Below are 20,961 nucleotides of genomic sequence, written 5' to 3'. Positions count from 1 at the left end.
TTTATTAATAAAGCTAAAAATTTTAATTTAGTGTCAAGAATTTTAATAAATTAATAAAAGAATATCAATTTTGTTTTTTTTAAATCTTTCTATAGTTTAATTGATGTTATATTTTACTTAATTTTGTGAGTAACCTTTACTAATATGATCTTGTGGTTCATTTAAAATTTAGAGATTTTATAGGTATATAATTATTTATCTTTATTTTTTTTCTAATATTAAAATGGAAATCATTGCAAAAAAATTCAACACTCAAAGTTAAAGGTAGTCGCATATTTATTAATAAAATATTAAAAAATGTGAAAATTCAAATTATTGTCTTAATTCTCAATAATAATTCAGAAAACTTGTAATAAGACTTTCCATTCTTTTACTATGCATATTTACCTGACATATATTGTATATTAACGTAACGATGATGATTCATCTTGTAATGTAATTATAAGCAATTTATTTGGTTTCTGCAAGTGTATTGCTCTCTCTCTCTCTCTCTCTCTCTCTCTCTCTCTCTCTCTCTCTCTCTCTCTCTCTCTCTATATATATATATATATATATATATGCATTCAGCACTATTTTTTATGTTTAGTAAAAAAGAAAAATTACAAAAAAATACTCTACCACGATGCAGCTTCCTTTATATTCGCGCATCATTGCATGCCTAGGTTACATTAGGAATACCAATCCGCAATAGAATGAAATCAATCTTGGCCTTTGTTAACTTTGGAGCTTAAAAAACGTTGCATCGATCTCCGGTCTGTCATTTACGTTGAGGCTTTGATAAGTCTAAACAAGTGTCTAGAAATCAAATTCATCGAGAACCTTTCCTCAATAATGAAATCGGCCGTACTTGTTAAAATATTCTTGTTGTTGTGTTAAGGCATTTCCATATAGTTTCCAAGACTTAGTGCCTTACTGTGTTGATTTTCGATTGCTCCTTACCAAGGAAATATCAAATTTAAAAAAAAAAAAAAAAATCAGAAAAGGAGAATTCTCATTTAATGAAATCGGCCGTCGTTTTTAATAAAAGGCTCTATCAGTCATAAGCACTTCCAAAGTTCCCGCGAAATAGCATAAATTTATATCCTGTTAAATTTGTAAAATCAACTAAGAACTTCTTGCCATCCATGAAATTCGCCAAGAGCTTCCAAATGCCTCACTGATTACTTCGCAGCACTTCTAGATTCAAAGGTCAAAACTGTAGGAAACGAAGTTTTTATGTTATGAACCTTGAATGTTTAAGAGTTGCCTTTTTAAGTCAGAAATCAGCAAGGGGATGAATAAAAGTCAACCAAAGGATCTAATCCATTCTTATAAATCAATCAAGACCAATCTTAGGGCAGCACGATTCGATCTATCGGTCTTTAACTCTTGTAATTCTCACACCTATCTTTATGCCTTAAGTTTAATTTTTAGACCAGATATCAGTAATATCTAATTCTTTGTTTAGGTTTATATAAGCTTTGAAATTTTTTCAAATTTATACCAGCTTGACATAACAAACATTAGGGTTATGTAATTCCGATTTCAATTTGAGGTATACCTAGAAACTGAAATCAAATTAAAATTTCAGTACAATTATGATTTAATTTTTCATTGTTCTGGTTTCGATTCGATATAGTTTTTAGTTCTTCGATTTGGTATAGTTTCAATTTCGATTATTGGTTCTTGAAACAATTTTATCCAATTATTTTCATATAATAATATACCAATTTATTCTATGGTTACTTAGTTTAAAATAAAATAAAATTACTTTATTACAAAAAATAAGGTGATTTAACTAAATTTTATAATTTATTTGCTTTTTTCCGTAAAGTGATTAATTACGAAAAATTTATTAACTTGACGAAATTTTTTTTTTAATATTTTAAATTATCATATTTTCGTAAAATTTAAATTTTAATTAAAATAATATACGTTAAATGTGAAATACTAAATAAGTATACTTTATTTATTTTTTTATAATATTTTTTAACATTATTAAAAAGAATATTATATATGTTCTTTTAAGTGAAAAATTTTTATTTTTTTTATTAAGTTAATAAATTTTTTGTAATTAACTATTTCACTAAAAAAATATCATTTTACAAAAATTTAATGAAATAAATTATAAAATTTCATTAAATTACCTTATTTTCTATAACAAAATAATTTTACTTAATTTTAAAGAAAGTAAATATGGAATACACCTAATATACAATATATTATATATTTTTATCTATGTCTAAATTATATAACCTTTGACCATAAGATGTATATATATAATGTAGATAGTAGTATAAATATATCATTTAATATATATTTTAATTATTTATTAATTATATAATATTTAATTATAAGATACAAATATATATATATATATATATATAGTACATTTATAATTAAGAATTATAAAGTAATTTAATATATTTATAACTAAAATTATTAATTAAGAAAAGATTGAGAAATGAAATATAATATTAAATTATATTTAATTCATAATTTTAAATATACACATAAAAAATAATCATTAAAAAAAATATATGTATAAATTTAACACTTAATTTAATTTTAATATAATTTCATTTAATGCTTATTAAAAAATCAAAATAAAATCAGATCATCCCAACTTGATACAGTCTTTATCGATGCAATACGATTTTTTGATTAAATTCAAAGACCATACAAAGCCCTAACAAACACTAATTAGATCAATTAAAAACTATGTCAATGGTCTTTGGTCAGCTATCTAAGCAGTGAATGAGTCCATTCAATTTCCGTTCAAGAGGTAAAACCATTTAAATTTCAAACCCAAAATCAATCACAACAAAGAACATGAAAGAAAAAGTCATCACAAGACAAACAAAGATCAATCCAGAAAAGCAGGTATCACCAGTGAATTTCGATACTATTTAGAACCGTCTCAATTTGGTGTTTCCAATCATTAAGTTGCATTAAAAAAAAAAAAAAAAAAAAAGGGCCGGAGAGGCGGGTGGGCGCTATAGCATAGAGGCATCATCACAGTTGCTAAGTTGCTGTAAAAAAATTAACTACTCACAATCAATCAAATCATGGTCATTTCAGTTTTACAAAATTTGCAACACATTCACACTAATCAATCAAGCACATTCATTCTTGACACCGTTTCTCCTTGCCACATTGGTTCGCTACCTACTATGCTAATCTTTTCAGGACTTGGCAAGGAATAAATGCCATTGACGGAGACCAGAAATTTGCCCATCACTCTTTATTTCAACTTTTAATATTTTTGAATAAAAAATATTAACTCTCTTTGTAGCTTCAAGGTCTAACCAAACTGTTGAAAACAAAGGTCTCAGATGGTTTACAACATTAAATCAATCATCGTGTAAACAAGCATATGATATCTCATTAAACTAAGCTATCTCCGAAATATATTACATAAAATCATAATCGTCAAGAGCATCATACGCATCAACCACCAAATCATCATCTGGCTTGTCAACACGGAGTTGTTTCTTCTTCCCTCAGCAAACAGAGAAACCATTGTATCTAACAAAGGAGTTATGAACCAAAGCAAGTTCAAGCATGTTCTGGCTCTGTTCACTTGCCGAGTCTGTTACTAAGCAAGCTTAAACACGGGTCCAGCTCATTTCAACCTCAAAGCTTGAAACTCAAGCTCAACTTGGAGAGAAACCAGCAAGCTAGAGCTCGGCTGAGTAGAATATCTTAAATATCTGTTAACATCAAAATCAAAATTTTTGAAAATATTGCATATAAAAACCGTAAATAAAATTTTCTCGCAGGCCAACCTCATAGTGCTCTTGTCCACCAAGGGCAAATGCCCTACAGATACCAAAACAATATAGAGGCACTGTCTCTAAGGAGAGAGAACATGACATCCTCCTATTGGTGCTTTAAATTGATGCGGGACTTTAGTCCCTCTCCTTTTATTTGTTTATAATACTTCAACCTCTAAGGCCTAGAAATCTATTAGATAAATGACCTATAATAAAACATAGGACCAAGTTCTTTTACTAAATTTTATGATTGGAAGACCATAGTTGCGGCCCATATTTAGTTCCTAAATTTTTATAAGCATTAAAACCTTAAAACAAGTCTGCTCATGAACATAATCAAGCCCTGCTCACCTATGTTTTTGACCAGTTTGTTCATTAAAAAGGACTAAGAGTTGTACTCAAATTCATTCATTCATTTTAGTTCAATAACAACCATGAATGATTATACACCAAGTTTGTTTATGAGCTGTTCATGGAGTAACACTAGTTTTGCTTATAATGCCACCAGTAAAAAGATGGCCACTCGTTCAAAATAACAAAAACCTTAGTTCAAGTGCCATAAAACATACTAACTAGTTTGTTTCATGTTATAAACAAACTTTCGGACCAAATCGTTAACTGGGAAAATCTCACTATTAACAAATTAACATTATTACTAGAGAACTAACATAATGAAAGTCAGTCAGTTGGCCTGAACATCCTCAATTTGTGAAATCCCCATGCTACCAGTTTAAAGCACTAAATTTTGCAATTAAAATTGAAGCAGAAAGCTCAAACCGACTTTTCAAAGTGCATGGTACATAGGAATTACTACCTTTAAGTACAAATTTCACTATGTTCTCATGCATATCTTAGGATGATAAACTAAGCACTTCTTTTACTAAGTAAAACATTTGCCAAACTGTTAATTCTGTAAGATACACCAACCTTCTGGACCATAGTTTCTATCTAACCCAATATTGTAAGCCCGTAAGCGTACAAACAAACTGATGCCCTGAGTAACTATGAATCCTATAATAATTTTCATCTTGACAAGGGAAATAAATATTTAACCCAGTAAGTATTGTAAGCCCATAAGCATAACAAAACGATGCCCAAAGTTAATACAAATCTTATTACCATTTTTTTTTATCATGACAAGGGAAATAAAAGCGCCGGTGGAAATGACTACCTGTCTTCTTTTTACTATTGGCTTCTTTCTGTGCTTTCAGCTTCTCATTTGCAATTGCTATGACAGAATGTCACACCTGCCTTTTACCCCGTAGAGGCAAATGTGATAAGAAAAAACTGATAGAGTTTCCTTCAAAATATATCTAATTAGATATATGAAACCTGCTGAAACCTGGAAGAATACGTAAATATATATATACACACATAAAGTGGTTCCATGCCAAATAGATATATCATCTTCATAGATACATGATTTTTTTCACTTCGTGGGAACCAAAAAAATATACAAACATAGACTTTAGGTGGGTAGCAGCCTAAAAACATAGATAATATATACAATAATCCAAAATGATCAAAAGTTACAAAAGGAATATGTTTGCCCAACCTCCACTAGACTCTATAGCTGGTGAAGTGGAAGAAAGGACAATGCTAACAAATGAGGGCTGCTGATAGAATGATCACAAAAAAGAATATGAAATATTAAAAATATAAGAGGTGAGTATAACTACTCAATGAGCCGATAAATAAATAACAAAGGGGGAATAGACAAGGTTTTGGTACTTAAAAGTACCAGGTGTTATAATAACATATGTCAGCTGAATAAATATCATTTGCTGTAATTTACATAACTAAGATAAAATAAAATTTCATGCTGTAAAAAAAATATTTCAAAAATAACTTTGTTAATAATCATAAAATCAGTAATATTCTCAGACACTTACAATATGCTTCCTATAGATAATGCTGACATCTCAAGTGCGTATAATAAACTCTGGCAACCTGAGAGCAATGCTGGCATCCTGGGCTCTATGATGACACTAACGGCCCAAGAGCAATAAATATTCTGGTCATATACATGTGCAGAGCTAACCCGAAAGGGCAACCACCTGATCAATATATGCCCTAAAGGCTATGTGTATATCAAGCGTTGTCCTAAAGATAGTATAAATATAAGCTGAGCTGAAATTATATAATCCGTCATCAAGGTGTTATCTATTCGGTGCATATATTGAGTGTATTCAGTTATTTATTCAGCTGCGCTTCTAAATCTCATTTCATTTAATGAATAAATACATAATTACCATTATCCATTCCCATTTTTACATAAAGAAAAATAACATACTTAAATATACATTAAATAAAAATTACCAGTGTTAAATATTTATCCACTCACCTGTACTGAAGACTAATGATGCCTAGACCACTGGAGCACCTCTAGTATCTACAACAAGACCTGGGTCATCTCCTAAAAGTGTAGGGAAAAGTAATACATTAAGAAATGGAATTTTAAATCTTCAAGATGAAAAAGGTGGGGTAAAATGCATGATTTATTTATTCTAAAATTCAAAAAAATTCAAAAAATAAAATTCACAAATAATTTAAAATGTCCATCCGTGGCCTTCACCAAATAATATAATAAATTCTATATTTTTTTTCCATTTATTTCTCCTTCTCCATTTTATATCTACTTCTTTCTCCTTTAGCATTTCATGCTAAAATTTCTTCCCTTTACTACATCAAAATTCTTGCTAATTTAATTACAATTAATCTCCATTAATAGCTCCACAATAACCACATCATACTTTAAACACTTCATTATCCACCTAGCAATTAAGATATAAAATTTAAATCCATCCCTCCACTCACAAATTTTCCTATTTCTAACAGCACTTGAAATTTTTCACTAGCTTATAACTTCCAATAATACTAAATATATAATATTTAACTCTATTTTTTTTTATGTACACAACATGCTAAATTTCTTGCATGTTTCTAGTTAAGATTTGATATACCCAACAATTATCAAACCATTAGTAGCTTGACCATCCATCCCAAATTTACTCATTCATAATATTTCCATTCACTTCCCTTATAATTCCTACCAATTCTATTCTTTAAAATAGAATTTAGCAACATCATAATAATAACTTCAATCCCTTAACTCATTCTTAAAATAACATGCCTAAATTGGAATTAAAATTAACGTTAAGCTTACTCAATAAATCCTATGGCATATATATGAAATTTCTTTACTCAACTCTTCAATGAACAAGCTTTAGTACAAGTTATTCAATAATATTAAGCAACTATGGTAGCTCATGATATAGCCTAAAAATCTAAAATAAAGAAAATTCAACTTGAAAATCCTAGTATAGAGAAATTGAGGTTTGGCTACCTATATTGTCCATATCTTTCCTTAGTTTCACTGTTAACCTAAGGGAATATCAACAACTTATTAAATCATGGAGGGAGGAAGCTATTAGTGCTACCTTGATCAAGAAACAACAAAGAAAGAACCAAAGACACTATAATTGAAAAGGATGCCACCCCATTCTTCTCCTTTACTTGGAATAGAGATTGCAAGATAAGAGAGGGAAATATGGCTCATGAGAAGGATCTGTTGTAAATAGGGACTTATGGCATGTGAAAGTGATGTAATTTAGTAGAATTTTTATTGGGAGAGTTGAGTTTTTGGGTAAGGGTTTTCAATACCTCTGCTGTTGCTTTATTTCCCCTGTTTTTACTCTATACCTGATCTACTCTGTTTTGATTATGTTTTTATCTCTCTTTTTTTTTTTTTTTTTTACTTTTCCTCTCTTGAATTTTCTTTCTTCCTTTTCTTAGTTGTTGTTTTGTTTTGATTGGCTAGAATATTACAATTCTCTCATTCTAAAAGAAATTTCATCCTTGAAATTTACGTATCTCGTGAAGCAAACAAGTGTGGGTACTGAGCCCGCATATCATCTTCTCTCTCCCAAGTACCTTCTTTTATGGAATGATTGCTCCAATGAACCTTGACTAATGGAACCACTTTGATCCTCAAAACTTTCCTTTCTCTGTCAATGATCTCCACTGGTTCTTCCTCATATGTCAAATCTTCTCTCAACTCAATAGGTTGCTTCTGGAAAATATTAGAGAGATCACTTCTGTATCTTCTTAACACAGATACATGGAAAACATCATGAATTTGTGATAGCTGTGGAGGCATAGCTATATGATAAGCAATGGGTCTGATCCTCTCTATAATCTCATAAGGTCTTATAAACCGAGGACTCAACTTCCCACATTTACCAAAGCGTACAATTCCCTTCCAAGGAGAGATCTTTAAGAATACCTTATCACCGACATTGTATTCAATATCTCTTCTCTTCAAATCTGCATAACTCTTTTATCTGTCTTGTGCAACCTTTAACTTGCTTCTAATCATTTGGATCTTATCAGCAATGTGTCGTACCATTTTTGGGCCTTTTAGCTTCTTTTCTCCAACTTCAGTCCAACATATTGGTGTTTTACATTTTCTACCATATAACGTCTCATAAGGGGCCATGCCAATACTAGCATGATAACTATTATTATAAGCAAACTCTATCAAAGATATATACTTCTCCTAACTTCCCTTAAACTCTATTACACTTGCCCTAAGCATATCTTCTAAAGTCTGAATAGTTCGTTTAGATTGACCATCTGTTTGTGGATGGAAGGAAGTACTAAACATCATTTTAGTTCCTAAAGCATTCTGCAAACTATGCCAAAATCGAGATGTAAACCTTGGATCTTTATCTGAAACAATGGAAACCAGAGCAACATGGAGTCTTACAATTTCATTGACATAAATCTCTGCTAACTTATCCAAAGAATAATCTATCCTGATAGTTAAAAAGTGTGCCGATTTCATCAATCTATCAATTATTACCTAAACTACATCATGCCTATGTGGAGTACAAGGTAATCTAGAAACAAAATCTATAGTGATATGCTCTCACTTCCATTCTGGAATAGGAAGTGGCTGCAACTTCCTGGCTGGATACTGATGCTTTGCCTTAACTTGTTGGCATACCAAGAACCTTGAAACAAATTCTACTATTTCTTTCTTCATACCTGGCCGCCAATAATTTTCTCTAAGATCCCGATACATCTTAGTGCTACCTAGATGCATAAAATAGGCAGAACAGTGAGCCTCTTCCATGATCTCTCTTTTTAGGTTTTCTACATTAGGTACACATAACCTGCCACCAAATATTAAAGTCCCATCTTCACTAAGTGAAAAATCTGTATGAGTGTCATTTCTCACCTCATTGATGATCTTGTTCAATTACTCATCTTGGCTTTGAGCTTTTCTAACCCTTTCCACTAATACTGGTCTAACTTTGAGAGTTGCTAAGAGTGCCCCTGAATTATCCACTACTAACTTTGCTCTTAGAGATCGAAACTCCAATAATAGTGGAAGTCTAACTGTTTTAACATATGCCAAATTACTAAGGGACTTTCGATTAAGGGCATCAGCTACCACATTAGTTACTTGGATGATATTCAATGGTGTAATCATAGTCCTTAAGTAATTCGATCTATCTTATTTGGATTCAATTCTTTCTGTGTGAGGAGATATTTTAAGCTCTTATGATCTATATAAATATGACAAGTCTCACCATAAAGGTAATGCTTCCATGTCTTCAAAGCAAAAACCACTACGGCTAATTCTAGGTCATGGGTAGGATAATTTAATTCATGTGGTCTAAGTTGCTAAGAAGCATAAGCTATCACCTTTCCCTGTTGCATCAGAACACAACCTAACCCCTTGCAGGAAGCATCACTATACACAATAAATTTGCTTACTCCTAAAGGTAGAGCAAGAACTGGAGTTGAAGTTAAACATGCCTTAAGCTTCTCAAAACTCTTTTGGCATTCTTCTGTCCATTCAAACGCATTCTTTCTAAGCAGTTTTGTCAATGGTGCTGTGATGATGGAGAAATCTTGGACAAAATGCCTATAATACCCTGTTAATCCCAAGAAACTCCTAACCTCTGTAGCATTAGTTAGAGGATCCTATTTGACTACTGCTTCAATCTTCTTAGGATCAACAAATACTCCCTCTGCTGAAATAACATATCCTAAGAAGATGACTCTATCAAGCCAGAACTCACATTTACTCAATTTTGCATACAATTGCTTGCTTCTTAAAATTTGTAATACAGTCTTTAAATGCTCCTCATGTTCTTCCTTACTATGAGAATACACCAAAATATCATCGATAAATACAATAACAAAGTTGTCCAAATAGGGTTTGAACACCCTACTCATGCGGTCAATAAAAGTAGCTGGTGCATTGGTTAACCTGAAAGGCATAACAAAAAACTCATAATGCCCATAACGAGTTCTGAAAGCCGTCTTAGGTACATCAGAGTCCTTGATCTTCAATTGATGATACCCAGACGGCAAATCAATCTTGGAAAACACCTTAGCACTTTGGAGTTGATCAAAGAGATCATCAATGCAGGGTAAAGGATACTTATTCTGCACTATGACTCAATTTAGCTGCCTATAATCGATGCATAACCTCAGAGTGTGATCCTTTTTCTTCATAAATAAAACAGGAGCTCCCCAAGGTGATACACTAGGCTTTATAAAGCCCTTATCAAGCAATTCTTGCAATTGTACTTTTAACTCTCTTAATTCTGCTGGAGCCATACTATATGGTGCCATTGAGATAGGGGCTATACAAGGATTTAGATCAATGGAGAACTCAATCTCTCCATTAGGAGGTAATCCCAGAAGAACATCAGGAAAAACATTAGGAAACTCACACACAACTGGAATGTCCTCCAACTTAGGCACTTTTAGGCTAGTATCAACCACATGAGCTAGGTATGCTTGAAAACCCTTTTTAAGCATCTTTCTAGTAGTCATAGCAGAAATCACAGAGGAAGGAAGAGAACACCTTTCTCTATGAAAGATAAACTTGGGCCCCCTAGGGCAATCAAACATCACTGTCTTCTTGAAACAATCTACTGCAGCATGGTGGTGGGATAACCAATCCATGCCTAGGATAACATCAATATCTAGGAAATGTAAAGGAATCAAGTCTGCTAGTAACTCATGATCACCCAATTTAACAACACAATCTTTATACACATGCTCACATACAATAGAATTCCCAACTGGTGTACCCATAACTAATCCACAATCTAGAGGTTTCAATTTTCTATCAGCATGCATAGAAAATGATTGAGACACAAAGGAATGAGTGGACCTAGGGTCTATAAGAATGCGTGTATCTCTATCAAATATGGTCAACATACCCGTCATAACTCTGGAGATGCTCTTGCCTCCTACTGTGTCATTGCAAAGACTCTAGCTTGAGTGCGAGGCCTACCAAGTTGTGTTGTGGGTTCAGACTGAGCTGATGAAGTTGCCCCAGTAGTCTTACTTTCACTAGGTCTCGTTTCTACTATAAGTTTACCTCGTGTTAGTGCTGTACCAATCTGTGGATTCTAAGGTGTCATCGATCCATAACCAGAACCACTATTTTTAGTCACAAGTAAAGGACAATCCCTCTTAAAGTGTCCTAGAGCACCACACTCAAAGCAACCTCGATCAAACCTCCTACACTCCCCATCATGGTACTTACCACAGGTGGTACACTGAGGAAAAGTTCTCTTCTTCTATTCAAACCTAGAATTGTCTCCTTGTCCCTATCTCTATCTCTATGCCCCACAGGAACTACCCACTAACTATGCCACTGAACCCTGACTAGATTGAAATCGAGCAGGCTGCTATCCTGTACTCATATAAGAACCCCTGCCACTGCCACAATAATCAGTTCTAGATTGAGATGAACTACCCCTTCTTTTAGCTGGTATCTCCTTGAACCCTTGTGAAGAACTTTTCCCATGCTTCCTACTCATTTTCTGCTCATATTCTTTCTCTTCTTGTCTCACTTTTTCAACATTCAAAGCTACTTCCACTAATTCACGAAAATTACTACCTCTGAACCAAGTCATGGAGGATCTAATGCCAATATGTAAACTTGGCCTGAACCTATCACATTTAGCTTCTTCAGAAGGCAAAATGTCTGAAACAAAACCATAAAGATCCTCAAACCAATCAACATACTCCCTTACTGAGAGACTACCCTAAAATAACCTGAAGAAGGCATCTTGCTTTCCTTTTTTATAACTTTTTGTCAGATACTCTTAGCGAAACTCAATCACAAATCTATCCCAATTCAAATCAGCTCCAATTCTGTGATGTATACCATCAAACCAACTATCTGTCGTACCCTGTAACAACCCATGTATATTATCCATCCTATCTGCATTTGTCAATTTCATCAAATCAAATACTTTTATAACTCTTTTCAACCATTTATTTGCAACATTAGCATTAAAAGAACCCTCAAAGTCATAAGCCCCCAAACGTCTAGCATGATCCACTACCTCCCATGAATCTTTTGGCTTAGCTGTGACAACTGCTGTAACTACCTGTGCCATAAATGCATCGATATCTGTATTTAACTGAAAAGGAATAGCTGGTGCTTCAGGTGGAATAGGAGGTGCATCTGTAGGTGGAACAGGCGGTGCACCTGCAGGTGGAATAAGCGGTGCAACTGTAGCTATAGGTGGAACAGGCGGTGGTGGTGCAGCTGGATATGCCCCTGATACTACATCGTGAGAAACAGTAATATCATGTTCATCTCCACCCTCAGATAACTCCTGGTCTGCCACCTCTTTTGGAATAGAGGTGCCACTATAGGATCCCTATGAGGTTAACCAACATCAGCTAATCGAACTCTACGAACACTACAGCCACGGTTGGCACCACGGCCTCTACCACCTACTACTTTGGGCGGCATTGTCCTACAAATAAGATAAGGAATGGAACATCAAGAGATAATCAACAACACTGATACTAGAATGGTCTACAGAATCTATAAACCTATGCTCTGATACCAATAAATGTCACACCTGCCTTCCACCCTATAGAGGCAAATATGATAAGGAAAAACTGACAGGGTTTCCCCTAAAATATGTCTAATTGGACATATGAAACCTGCTAAAACCTAGAAGAATATGTAAATATATACATATACACATAAAGTTCCTCCATGCCAAATAAATATATTATCTTCATAGATATATGATTTTTTTTCCCTCCGTGGGAACCAAAAAAATATACAAACATAGACTTTAAGTGGGTAGAGCCTAAACACATAGATAATATATATAGTAATCCAAAATGTTCAAAAGTTACAAAAGGAATATGTTAGCCTAACCTTCACTAGACTCTGCAGCTAGTGAAGTGGAAGAAAGGAAAATGCTAACAAATGAGGGCTACTGATAGAAAGATCACCAAAAAGAGTATGAAATATTAAAAATATAAGAGGTGAGTACAACCATTCAATGAGCGGATAAATAAATAACAAAGGGGAAATAGACAAGGTTTTGGTACTTAATAGTACCCGGTGTTATACTAACATATGTCAACTGAATAAAAATCATTTGTTATAATTCACATAACTGAGATAAAATAAAATTTCATGCTGTAAAAAAATATTTTAGAAATAACTTTGCTAATAATCATAAAATCAGTAATATTCTTAGACACTCACAATATACTTCCTATAGATATGCTGGCATCTTAGGTGCATATAATAAACTCTAGCAACCTGAGAGCAATGCTGGCATCTTGGGCTCTATGATAACACTAACGGCCCAAGAGCAATAAATATGCTGGTCATACCCATGTGTAGAGCCAACCTCAAAGGGCGACCACCTGATATATACCTCAAAGGCTATGTGTATCTCAAGCGCTGTCCCAAAGACAGCATAAATATATGTTGAGCTAAAATTATATCACCCTTATCGAGGTGCTATCTATTCGGTGCATATATTGAGTGTATTAAGTCATTTATTCAGCTGCGCTTCTAAATCTCATTTCATTTAATAAATAAACACATAATTATCATTATCCATTCCCATTTTTGCATAAAGAAAAATAACATACTTAAATATACATTAAATAAAAATTACCAGCATTAAATATTTATCCACTCACTTGTACTAAAGACTAATGAAGTCTAGACTGCTGGAGCACTCCAAGTGTCTACAACAGGACCTGGGTCGTCTCCTAAAAGTGTAGGGAAAAGTAATACATTAAGAAAAGCAATTTTAAATCCTAAAGATGAAAAAAGTGGGGTGAAATGCATGATTTATTTATCTAAAATTCAAAAAAAAATTCGACGGCATTTCAGTATAAATCGGACGTCTTCCAAAATTCTAAGAACTCAACCAATTCTTTACAAGCCACAACACATTCACAAATAATTTAAAATGTCCATCTGTGGCCTACACTAAATAATATAATAAATTCCATATTTTTTTTTCCATTTATTTCTCCTCCATTTGATATATACTTCTTTCTCCTTTAGCATTTCATGCTAAAATTTCTTCCCTTTACTACATCAAAATTCTTGCTAATTTAATTACAATTAATCTCCATTAATAGCTCTACAATAAACACATCATACATTAAACACTTCATTATCCACCTAGTAATTAAGATATAAAACTTAAATCCATCCCTCCTCTCACAAATTTTCCTATTTCTAACAACACTTGAAATTTTCTACTAGCTTATAACTTCCAATAATACTAAATATATAATATTTAACTCTATTTTTTTTTATGTACACAACATGCTAAATTTCTTACATGTTTCTAATTAAGATTTAATATACCCAACAATTATCAAACCATTAGTAGCTTGACCATCCATCCCAAATTTACTCATTCATAATATTTCCATTCACTTCCCTTATAATTCTTACCAATTCTATTCTTTAAACTAGAATTTAGCAACATCATAATAATAACTTCAATCCCTTAACTCATTCTTAAAATAACATGTCTAAATGGGAATTAAAATTAATGTTAAGCCTACTCAACAAATCCTAGGACATATATATGAAATTTCTTTACTTAACTCTTCAATGAACAAACTTTACTACAAGTTATTCAATAATATTAAGCAACTATGGTAGCTCATGATATAGCCTAAAAATCTAAAATAAAGAAAATTCAACTTGAAAATCCTTGTATAGAGAAGTTGAGGTTTGGCTACCTATATTGTCCATTTCTTTCCTTAGTTTCATTATTAACTTAATGGGATATCAACAACTTATTAAATCATGGAGGGAGGAAGCTATTAGTGCTAACTTGATCAAGAAACAACAAAGAAAGAACCAGAGACACTAGAATTGAAAAGGATGGCAGCTGCTCCCCATTCTTCTCCTTTACTTGGAATAGAGATTGCAAAATAAGAGAGGGAAATATGGCTCATGAGAAGGATCTGTTGTAAATAGGGACTTATGCCATGTGAAAGTGATGTAATTTAGCAGAATTTTTATTGGGAGAGTTGGGTTTTTGGGTAAGGTTTCAATTCCCCTACTGTTGCTTTATTTCCCTATTTTTGCTCTATACCCGATCTGTTCTGTTTTGATTCTATTTTTGCCTCTTTTTTTTTTTTTTTTTTTTTTTAACTTTTCTTTCTTCCTTTTCTTAGTTGTTGTTTTGTTTTGATTGGTTTGAATGTTACACAGAAGATGCAACATCTTTTGCATCTGCTGCTTTCAAAGAAGTCATTGACAGTCTCATTACTGCCTTGAGTAAACCAATATACTGGAAACTTTTATGCATTTAAAATTATATCAGTTTACCAAGTTAGCAACCATGCAACCTTTAGCCAATACAATCAAATAAAAGCTAATTCAACATACCTCATATGGATGAAGCTTATGTGAAATAAGTTCTACATATTCCAAGAAGTCACTCTCAAATTTAGGAATGAAATTATCAAGTGTCTTCTCATCGCCTCTCTTAGCAAACAGTTCTATAGTAGATCTGTAATCAGCTTCTTCTACTAACCTGCATTAGCATCAAACTTTCAATAAGAACCTCTTGCTTATCAAAAAATGGTGGAAAATGAAAAGGTAAATAATATTAAGAATTTTTTTGAGCCTCCATATTCAAATGTCAGATATCTTTCACAAAAAAGCTTTATAATCAACATGAATAAACCTTGCTGTCAGAAAATTACGCTAACTTAAACATCATTTGAACAACCTCAAGAGCCCACTCTTCTTTTGATGCACAGATGATATAACAAAATTAAAGGAACTTCCATAAGAAACATAGTTTAAAAAAAAATCATGAGAGAGAGAGAGAGAGAGAAAGAGAATTTCTTATTAACCTTGCAGCTTCAAGAATTAAATTGTGGACATATCTATCATTCAAATCTAAAAAATAAAACACACAGGACAACTTTAGAATGAAATGAATGAAACAAAAATAAGAGAACAGTAATGACTTGTAACTATCACTAGTCATCGAAAAACTTATGGGCAAACAAAATTGAATATGCTGCAAAGCCACAATAACAATCCAAATATTCATTCCTACCCCACTAAAGGTGGTTTCTGATTAGTAAAAAGTTTCTCATTTAAAATATGAAAGCAGCCTCTCAGAAGAAATTAGAAAAGAATGAGAGAGAGAGAGAGAGAGAGAGAGAGAGAGAGAGAGAGAGAGAGAGAGAGAAAAGAATTAGAGAGAAGAAGATCAATTCCTTTATTATATTCAAAATGTGAGTCTACAGAAGTGAGTCAACTATTTATTGATGCATGCATTTCATATCATTATTTAGGTATAATTCTTGCAACTAATTTACCCTTGTTTATAGCTTTAATACTAGAAATTAGCCTTTATTTAGTTAATTTCTCTCTTCATACTTCTTAGTTTAATTTACTTATTTTGTAGGTTAAAATATGGAGAATTTTGATGGTGATTTGATCAGAGCAGCCATTTGAAAGAAATCAGAGCTAATTTGCAAACTTTTAAAAAGAAAAATTTAAAGTTGAATTTTAAAGAAACAGAAAGTTGCACAATATATGACATAGCTTGTGTAGCTTATGTCGCAGCTTGTGTTGGTGCACCTGATGAGTCTTGAAAATTGTCCAGAAAGTTGCACAACTTGCAGCACAAGTGCAACACAACCTGTTCCAGCTTGTGTCGTTTTAATGAAAATGCCAATGTGGCAATCCTTCTTCTCTGACCTAATAAATCATTTTTTCTCCAGAATCTTTTGTCTTTTTTACCCATTTTAGGGCAGACCCATGAGGGATATAAAATCATCTTTTTCTCTCTCTTACAAAAAAAGAGAAAATAAAGGATTTTTGGCAAGAAAGAGAAGGAGGAGGAGCATCCTTGGATCGTTATTGTAGCAGCTAAGAGGACATCTTCTGCAACATCCCAGTAGCAAATTCTTCACCATTTTTACTGAGTTTTTCTTTCCCTTAGCTTAGATTTTCATTTCTTCACTTGGGTTTGTCTTGAAATTATGATTTGTGAGTAGAACTTTGAGATTCTAGAGATGGGTATGTAAATATTGCCTTGTATTATGGTTTTTGAACTGATTTAGCTATTTAAATTAGATTTGTTGTATTTTTTATTTCTTGCTTGTGAGCTTATTGTCTTGCTTGATAAAAAGGACCTCATTAAGTTAAGTTTTAATCCTTTACAGATATACTGAAAAGTGAATGTTTAGGATAGATAATCTTACAATAAACTTGATTTTCTTAGTGTTAGAAATAAGCTAAGAAGATTAAGAAGACTTTTATAATCAACTAGAGCTTTAAATGGGTTTTTATCAGGTTTGCAATTATGTGAAAACAGGGTTTCATTTGATGAAAACCAACTTTGAAATGCTTAAGAGAGGTTTCAAAGAACTAAGAATTGATTTTCTTCAAAAATTGCAAATCTCATGTGTTTGGCTAAATTAGGGATAAACCACATGCAAGTAATATTGAAAATCTCTATCTCTAGAATCACTTTAATTTTTATTGAAGTTACATTTAATTTCTCCCGAATTTCATAATTAGTAATTTCAATTAAAACGTTAGTCATCTAGTTTAATTAGTTTAATTAATTGTTTGATTTGGCTTAAATTCCTCAAATACTAATTTTAATTTTTAATTTCATTGTTAATATCTTTAAATTTTAGCATTCTAGTTAGCTTATTCCTTTAATTCCAATTTAAGCACAATTCCCTGTAGGAACGATATTTTTAAAACTATACTACTGTGACTCATGCACTTACAGAAGCTATTTCACATCAATATTAAGTTTTTGGCACCGTTTTCGGGGAATTATTTATTTTTAAGTTGGATTTTAATTATTTTAAGATGATTAGAGTTTTTATTTTCTTTTATTTTCACTATTGTTCCTTGTGTTTTTCAGGTACTTTGATTGTTTATGAGACGATCAAAACGCACAAGTGATACTCAATTGTTGTTCAACACTGAAATTGAAAAATTATGTAAAGCCAACAAAAAGGAATCTAGGAGGAGAAAGGAAGTAGAAAAAGAAGAGTAGCAAAGGCTTGAGCAAGAGGAGAAAATTGAAAATATAGAGAATCAAAATAGAGCTAATGATGGAAACAATGGAGGAAATGATCAGAACAGGCAGACTGAAGTTGTTAATCAAAATGATCCTCAGAGAAGGTCCATGTTAGATTATGTTTTTCCTAGATGTGCTGACGTGAGAGATAACTGACCTATCATTAGAGCCAACCAATTTGAGTTAAAGACTGGTCTCATTCAAATGGTTCAGAATTCACAATTTGGGGGCAGCCCACTTGAGAATCCCCATTCTCATTTGAAGAAAATTTCTGATGATATGTGGCACACAAAGACAACCTGGAGTTTCAGATGAAGTAATTCGGCTGACCTTTTTCCCATTCTCTCTTTGAGATTCAGCATTGGAGTGGTATAATACACTTCCACAAGCTAATATGGCTACTTGGAAGTAGTTTCTCAAGCTTTTCTTATCACAATTTTTCCTACCTGGGAAGACCACTCATTTGAGGAATTTGATGGTAGCTTTTAGACCAAGGGAAGATGAAACTTTATATGAATTTTAGATGATATTTAAGGAGCTTGAAAGGCAATGTCCTCATCATGAAATACCCAAATGGATGATTGTTCAGAATTTCTACACCAGAGTTACTCTAGCCATAAGAAACACAATTGATTCACAAGCAGGAGGAGATTTCATGAGAATGATAAGTGAAGAATGCTATGATCTATTAGAGAAAATTGCTCATAATACCCATTTATGGGGAAATCTAAGAGCAATTGAGCTGAAGAAGGTTGGGATCTATGAACTTGACTCAGTTAGCTATATGAATGCAAGATTTGATTAGTTAACTCAGCTACTTAGTGATTTTTGCACAAAAGCAACAATCTCAACTCCTACAACTATGCAACAAGTTGCCTATATAGATGGAACCCAAAGTTATAGAGTTGATTACTCTTCTTATGGTGATGATTACTTACAAGAACAAGCTACTTATGTAGGAGGTTATCGACAGAAACCTATGGAAATGCTTATTCTAATGTGAACAACTCAATATAGAGACCACAAGCAACTTTTGGTCAACAAGGTCAAAGCTCAAATTATGCTCATAACCAGCAGTATATGCAGCAGAATCGACCTCAGTTTCAATCACAATTTTAGCCCACAAGGCGGCCACCTCCTGGATATCAATCAAGAGCACAACAACCTCTTCCACCTCCTAAATCAAAGCCAGCTTTGGAAAGCATGATGGAGAAATTTTTTACTGAACAAAGCAAGATGATACCAAATTAGAGGAAGAAATGCAACACATGAGACAAACTATGGATCAGTGACAAGCTCACAATCGCATGTTGGAGAATCAATTAGCTCAACAAGCAAGCTTATCCGGAACTCAATCCTATGGCAAACTACCTAACCAACCACAAAACCCCCATGAACAATGTAAGGTTGTGACCTTGAGAAGTGGTAAGAAAGTTGGTCAAGAGAGTGAAAACAAGAAAGAAGAAAAAGAGAGCACAACAGAAGAAAAATCAGTTGAGAGCAAGAAAAATGAAGAAGAAAAAGAAAGCAAAATTGAGCAAGATAAGGGAGAGAAGCCATACATCCCACCTGAGACTTATAAGCCCACCCTACCCTACCCTCAAAGATTCATCAAGCAGAAACTAGATAAATAATTTGACAAATTCCTTGAAGTGCTAAAAAAGTTGTATATCAATGTGCCATTCACTGAGGCACTATCCCAAATGCCAAGTTATGCCAAGTTTTTGAAGGAATTCTTACTAATAAAAGAAGGCTAGAGGATTATGATACCATTAATTTGGGAGAGCAATGCATTGCTATAATTCAAAACAAGTTACCTCCCAAACTCAAAGATCCGGATGTATTTTCCATTCATTGTCATATAGGTGATGTGACCTTGGAGCTAGCATTAGCCTAATGCCTCTTTCAATATATGAGAAGCTGAATATGGGAGAGTTGAAGCCTACCAACATGTATCTTTCATTGGCTGATCGTTTAATTAAGTATCCAGAAGGCATTCTAGAAAATGTGCCTATCAAGGTTGGGAAATTTTACATTCCGGTGGATTTTATCATTTTAGATATGGAAGAAGATACAAAAATTTCTATCTTGTTGGAAAGACTATTTTTGGCCACAGCTGGTGCTTTAATTGATGTAAAGGGTGAGAAATTGACACTTAGAGTGGGAGATGATCAAATGATATTCAACATCAATCCAGCCATGAAGAAGAAACATGAAGAAATTGAATCTTGTTTGCGGGTAGACATTATAGATGAGATTGCACAAGAGCATTTTAGAAAAAGCTATCCATAAGACCCCCTTGAAAATTGCCTAGTCCATGGTGGGAGTATTGATAATGACAATCCTAACATAGCTGCTTTTGCACAACACTTGGAGAGTTCTCTACCACATCCTGAAGCTACAATTTTTCAGCTTGAAGAAGTGCATATTTTGGATATTAAATCACCATCATTAAAGGTAGAGGATGCCCTAAAAGTAGATCTTAAATCTCTTCCTTCCAACCTCATGTATGCTTTTCTTAGACCTAATAAAACATATCCTGTTATAATTAATGCATCTTTGACTGATATTGAGATTGACAAATTGTTGAGAGTTTTGAGAGAATATAGGAGAGTTTTGGGCTATACAATTGATGATATAAAGGGAATTACCCCAACAGTTTGTATGCATAGGATTTTCTTAGAGCCAAAACCACCACCTCCACCAGATGGCAAGGGTAAAGGAGTTGTTACTCTTGGCTAGACAGTTTTACTTGCAGCATTTATATTTCATGTTTTTATTTAGGTGTTTATTTAGTTAGTTCTTTTAGT

At 33.0% G+C, this 20,961-nt stretch overlaps 1 protein-coding gene across 1 annotated transcript in view; it reads right to left on the bottom strand.

The window, feature by feature from the left end:
- Positions 1-3,392: 3,392 nt before the first annotated feature.
- The window catches only part of LOC110640537 (uncharacterized), a 59,990-nt gene continuing 42,421 nt past the window's right edge, over positions 3,393-20,961 (bottom strand). Inside the window, exons 4-8 of the mRNA XM_058139009.1 lie at positions 15,478-15,625; positions 15,297-15,391; positions 6,100-6,104; positions 4,927-4,983; positions 3,393-3,481 (exon numbers count right to left, since the gene is read on the bottom strand). Coding sequence (XP_057994992.1) covers positions 3,393-3,481; positions 4,927-4,983; positions 6,100-6,104; positions 15,297-15,391; positions 15,478-15,625 — 394 coding nt within the window. The remainder of the gene's footprint in view (positions 3,482-4,926; positions 4,984-6,099; positions 6,105-15,296; positions 15,392-15,477; positions 15,626-20,961) is intronic.

This window comes from Hevea brasiliensis, chromosome 17 (assembly GCF_030052815.1).
Source record: "Hevea brasiliensis isolate MT/VB/25A 57/8 chromosome 17, ASM3005281v1, whole genome shotgun sequence".
NCBI classification, from domain to species: domain Eukaryota; kingdom Viridiplantae; phylum Streptophyta; class Magnoliopsida; order Malpighiales; family Euphorbiaceae; genus Hevea; species Hevea brasiliensis.
Note: the sequence above shows the minus strand (reverse complement) of the source record. Positions and strands in the feature narration are given on the sequence as shown.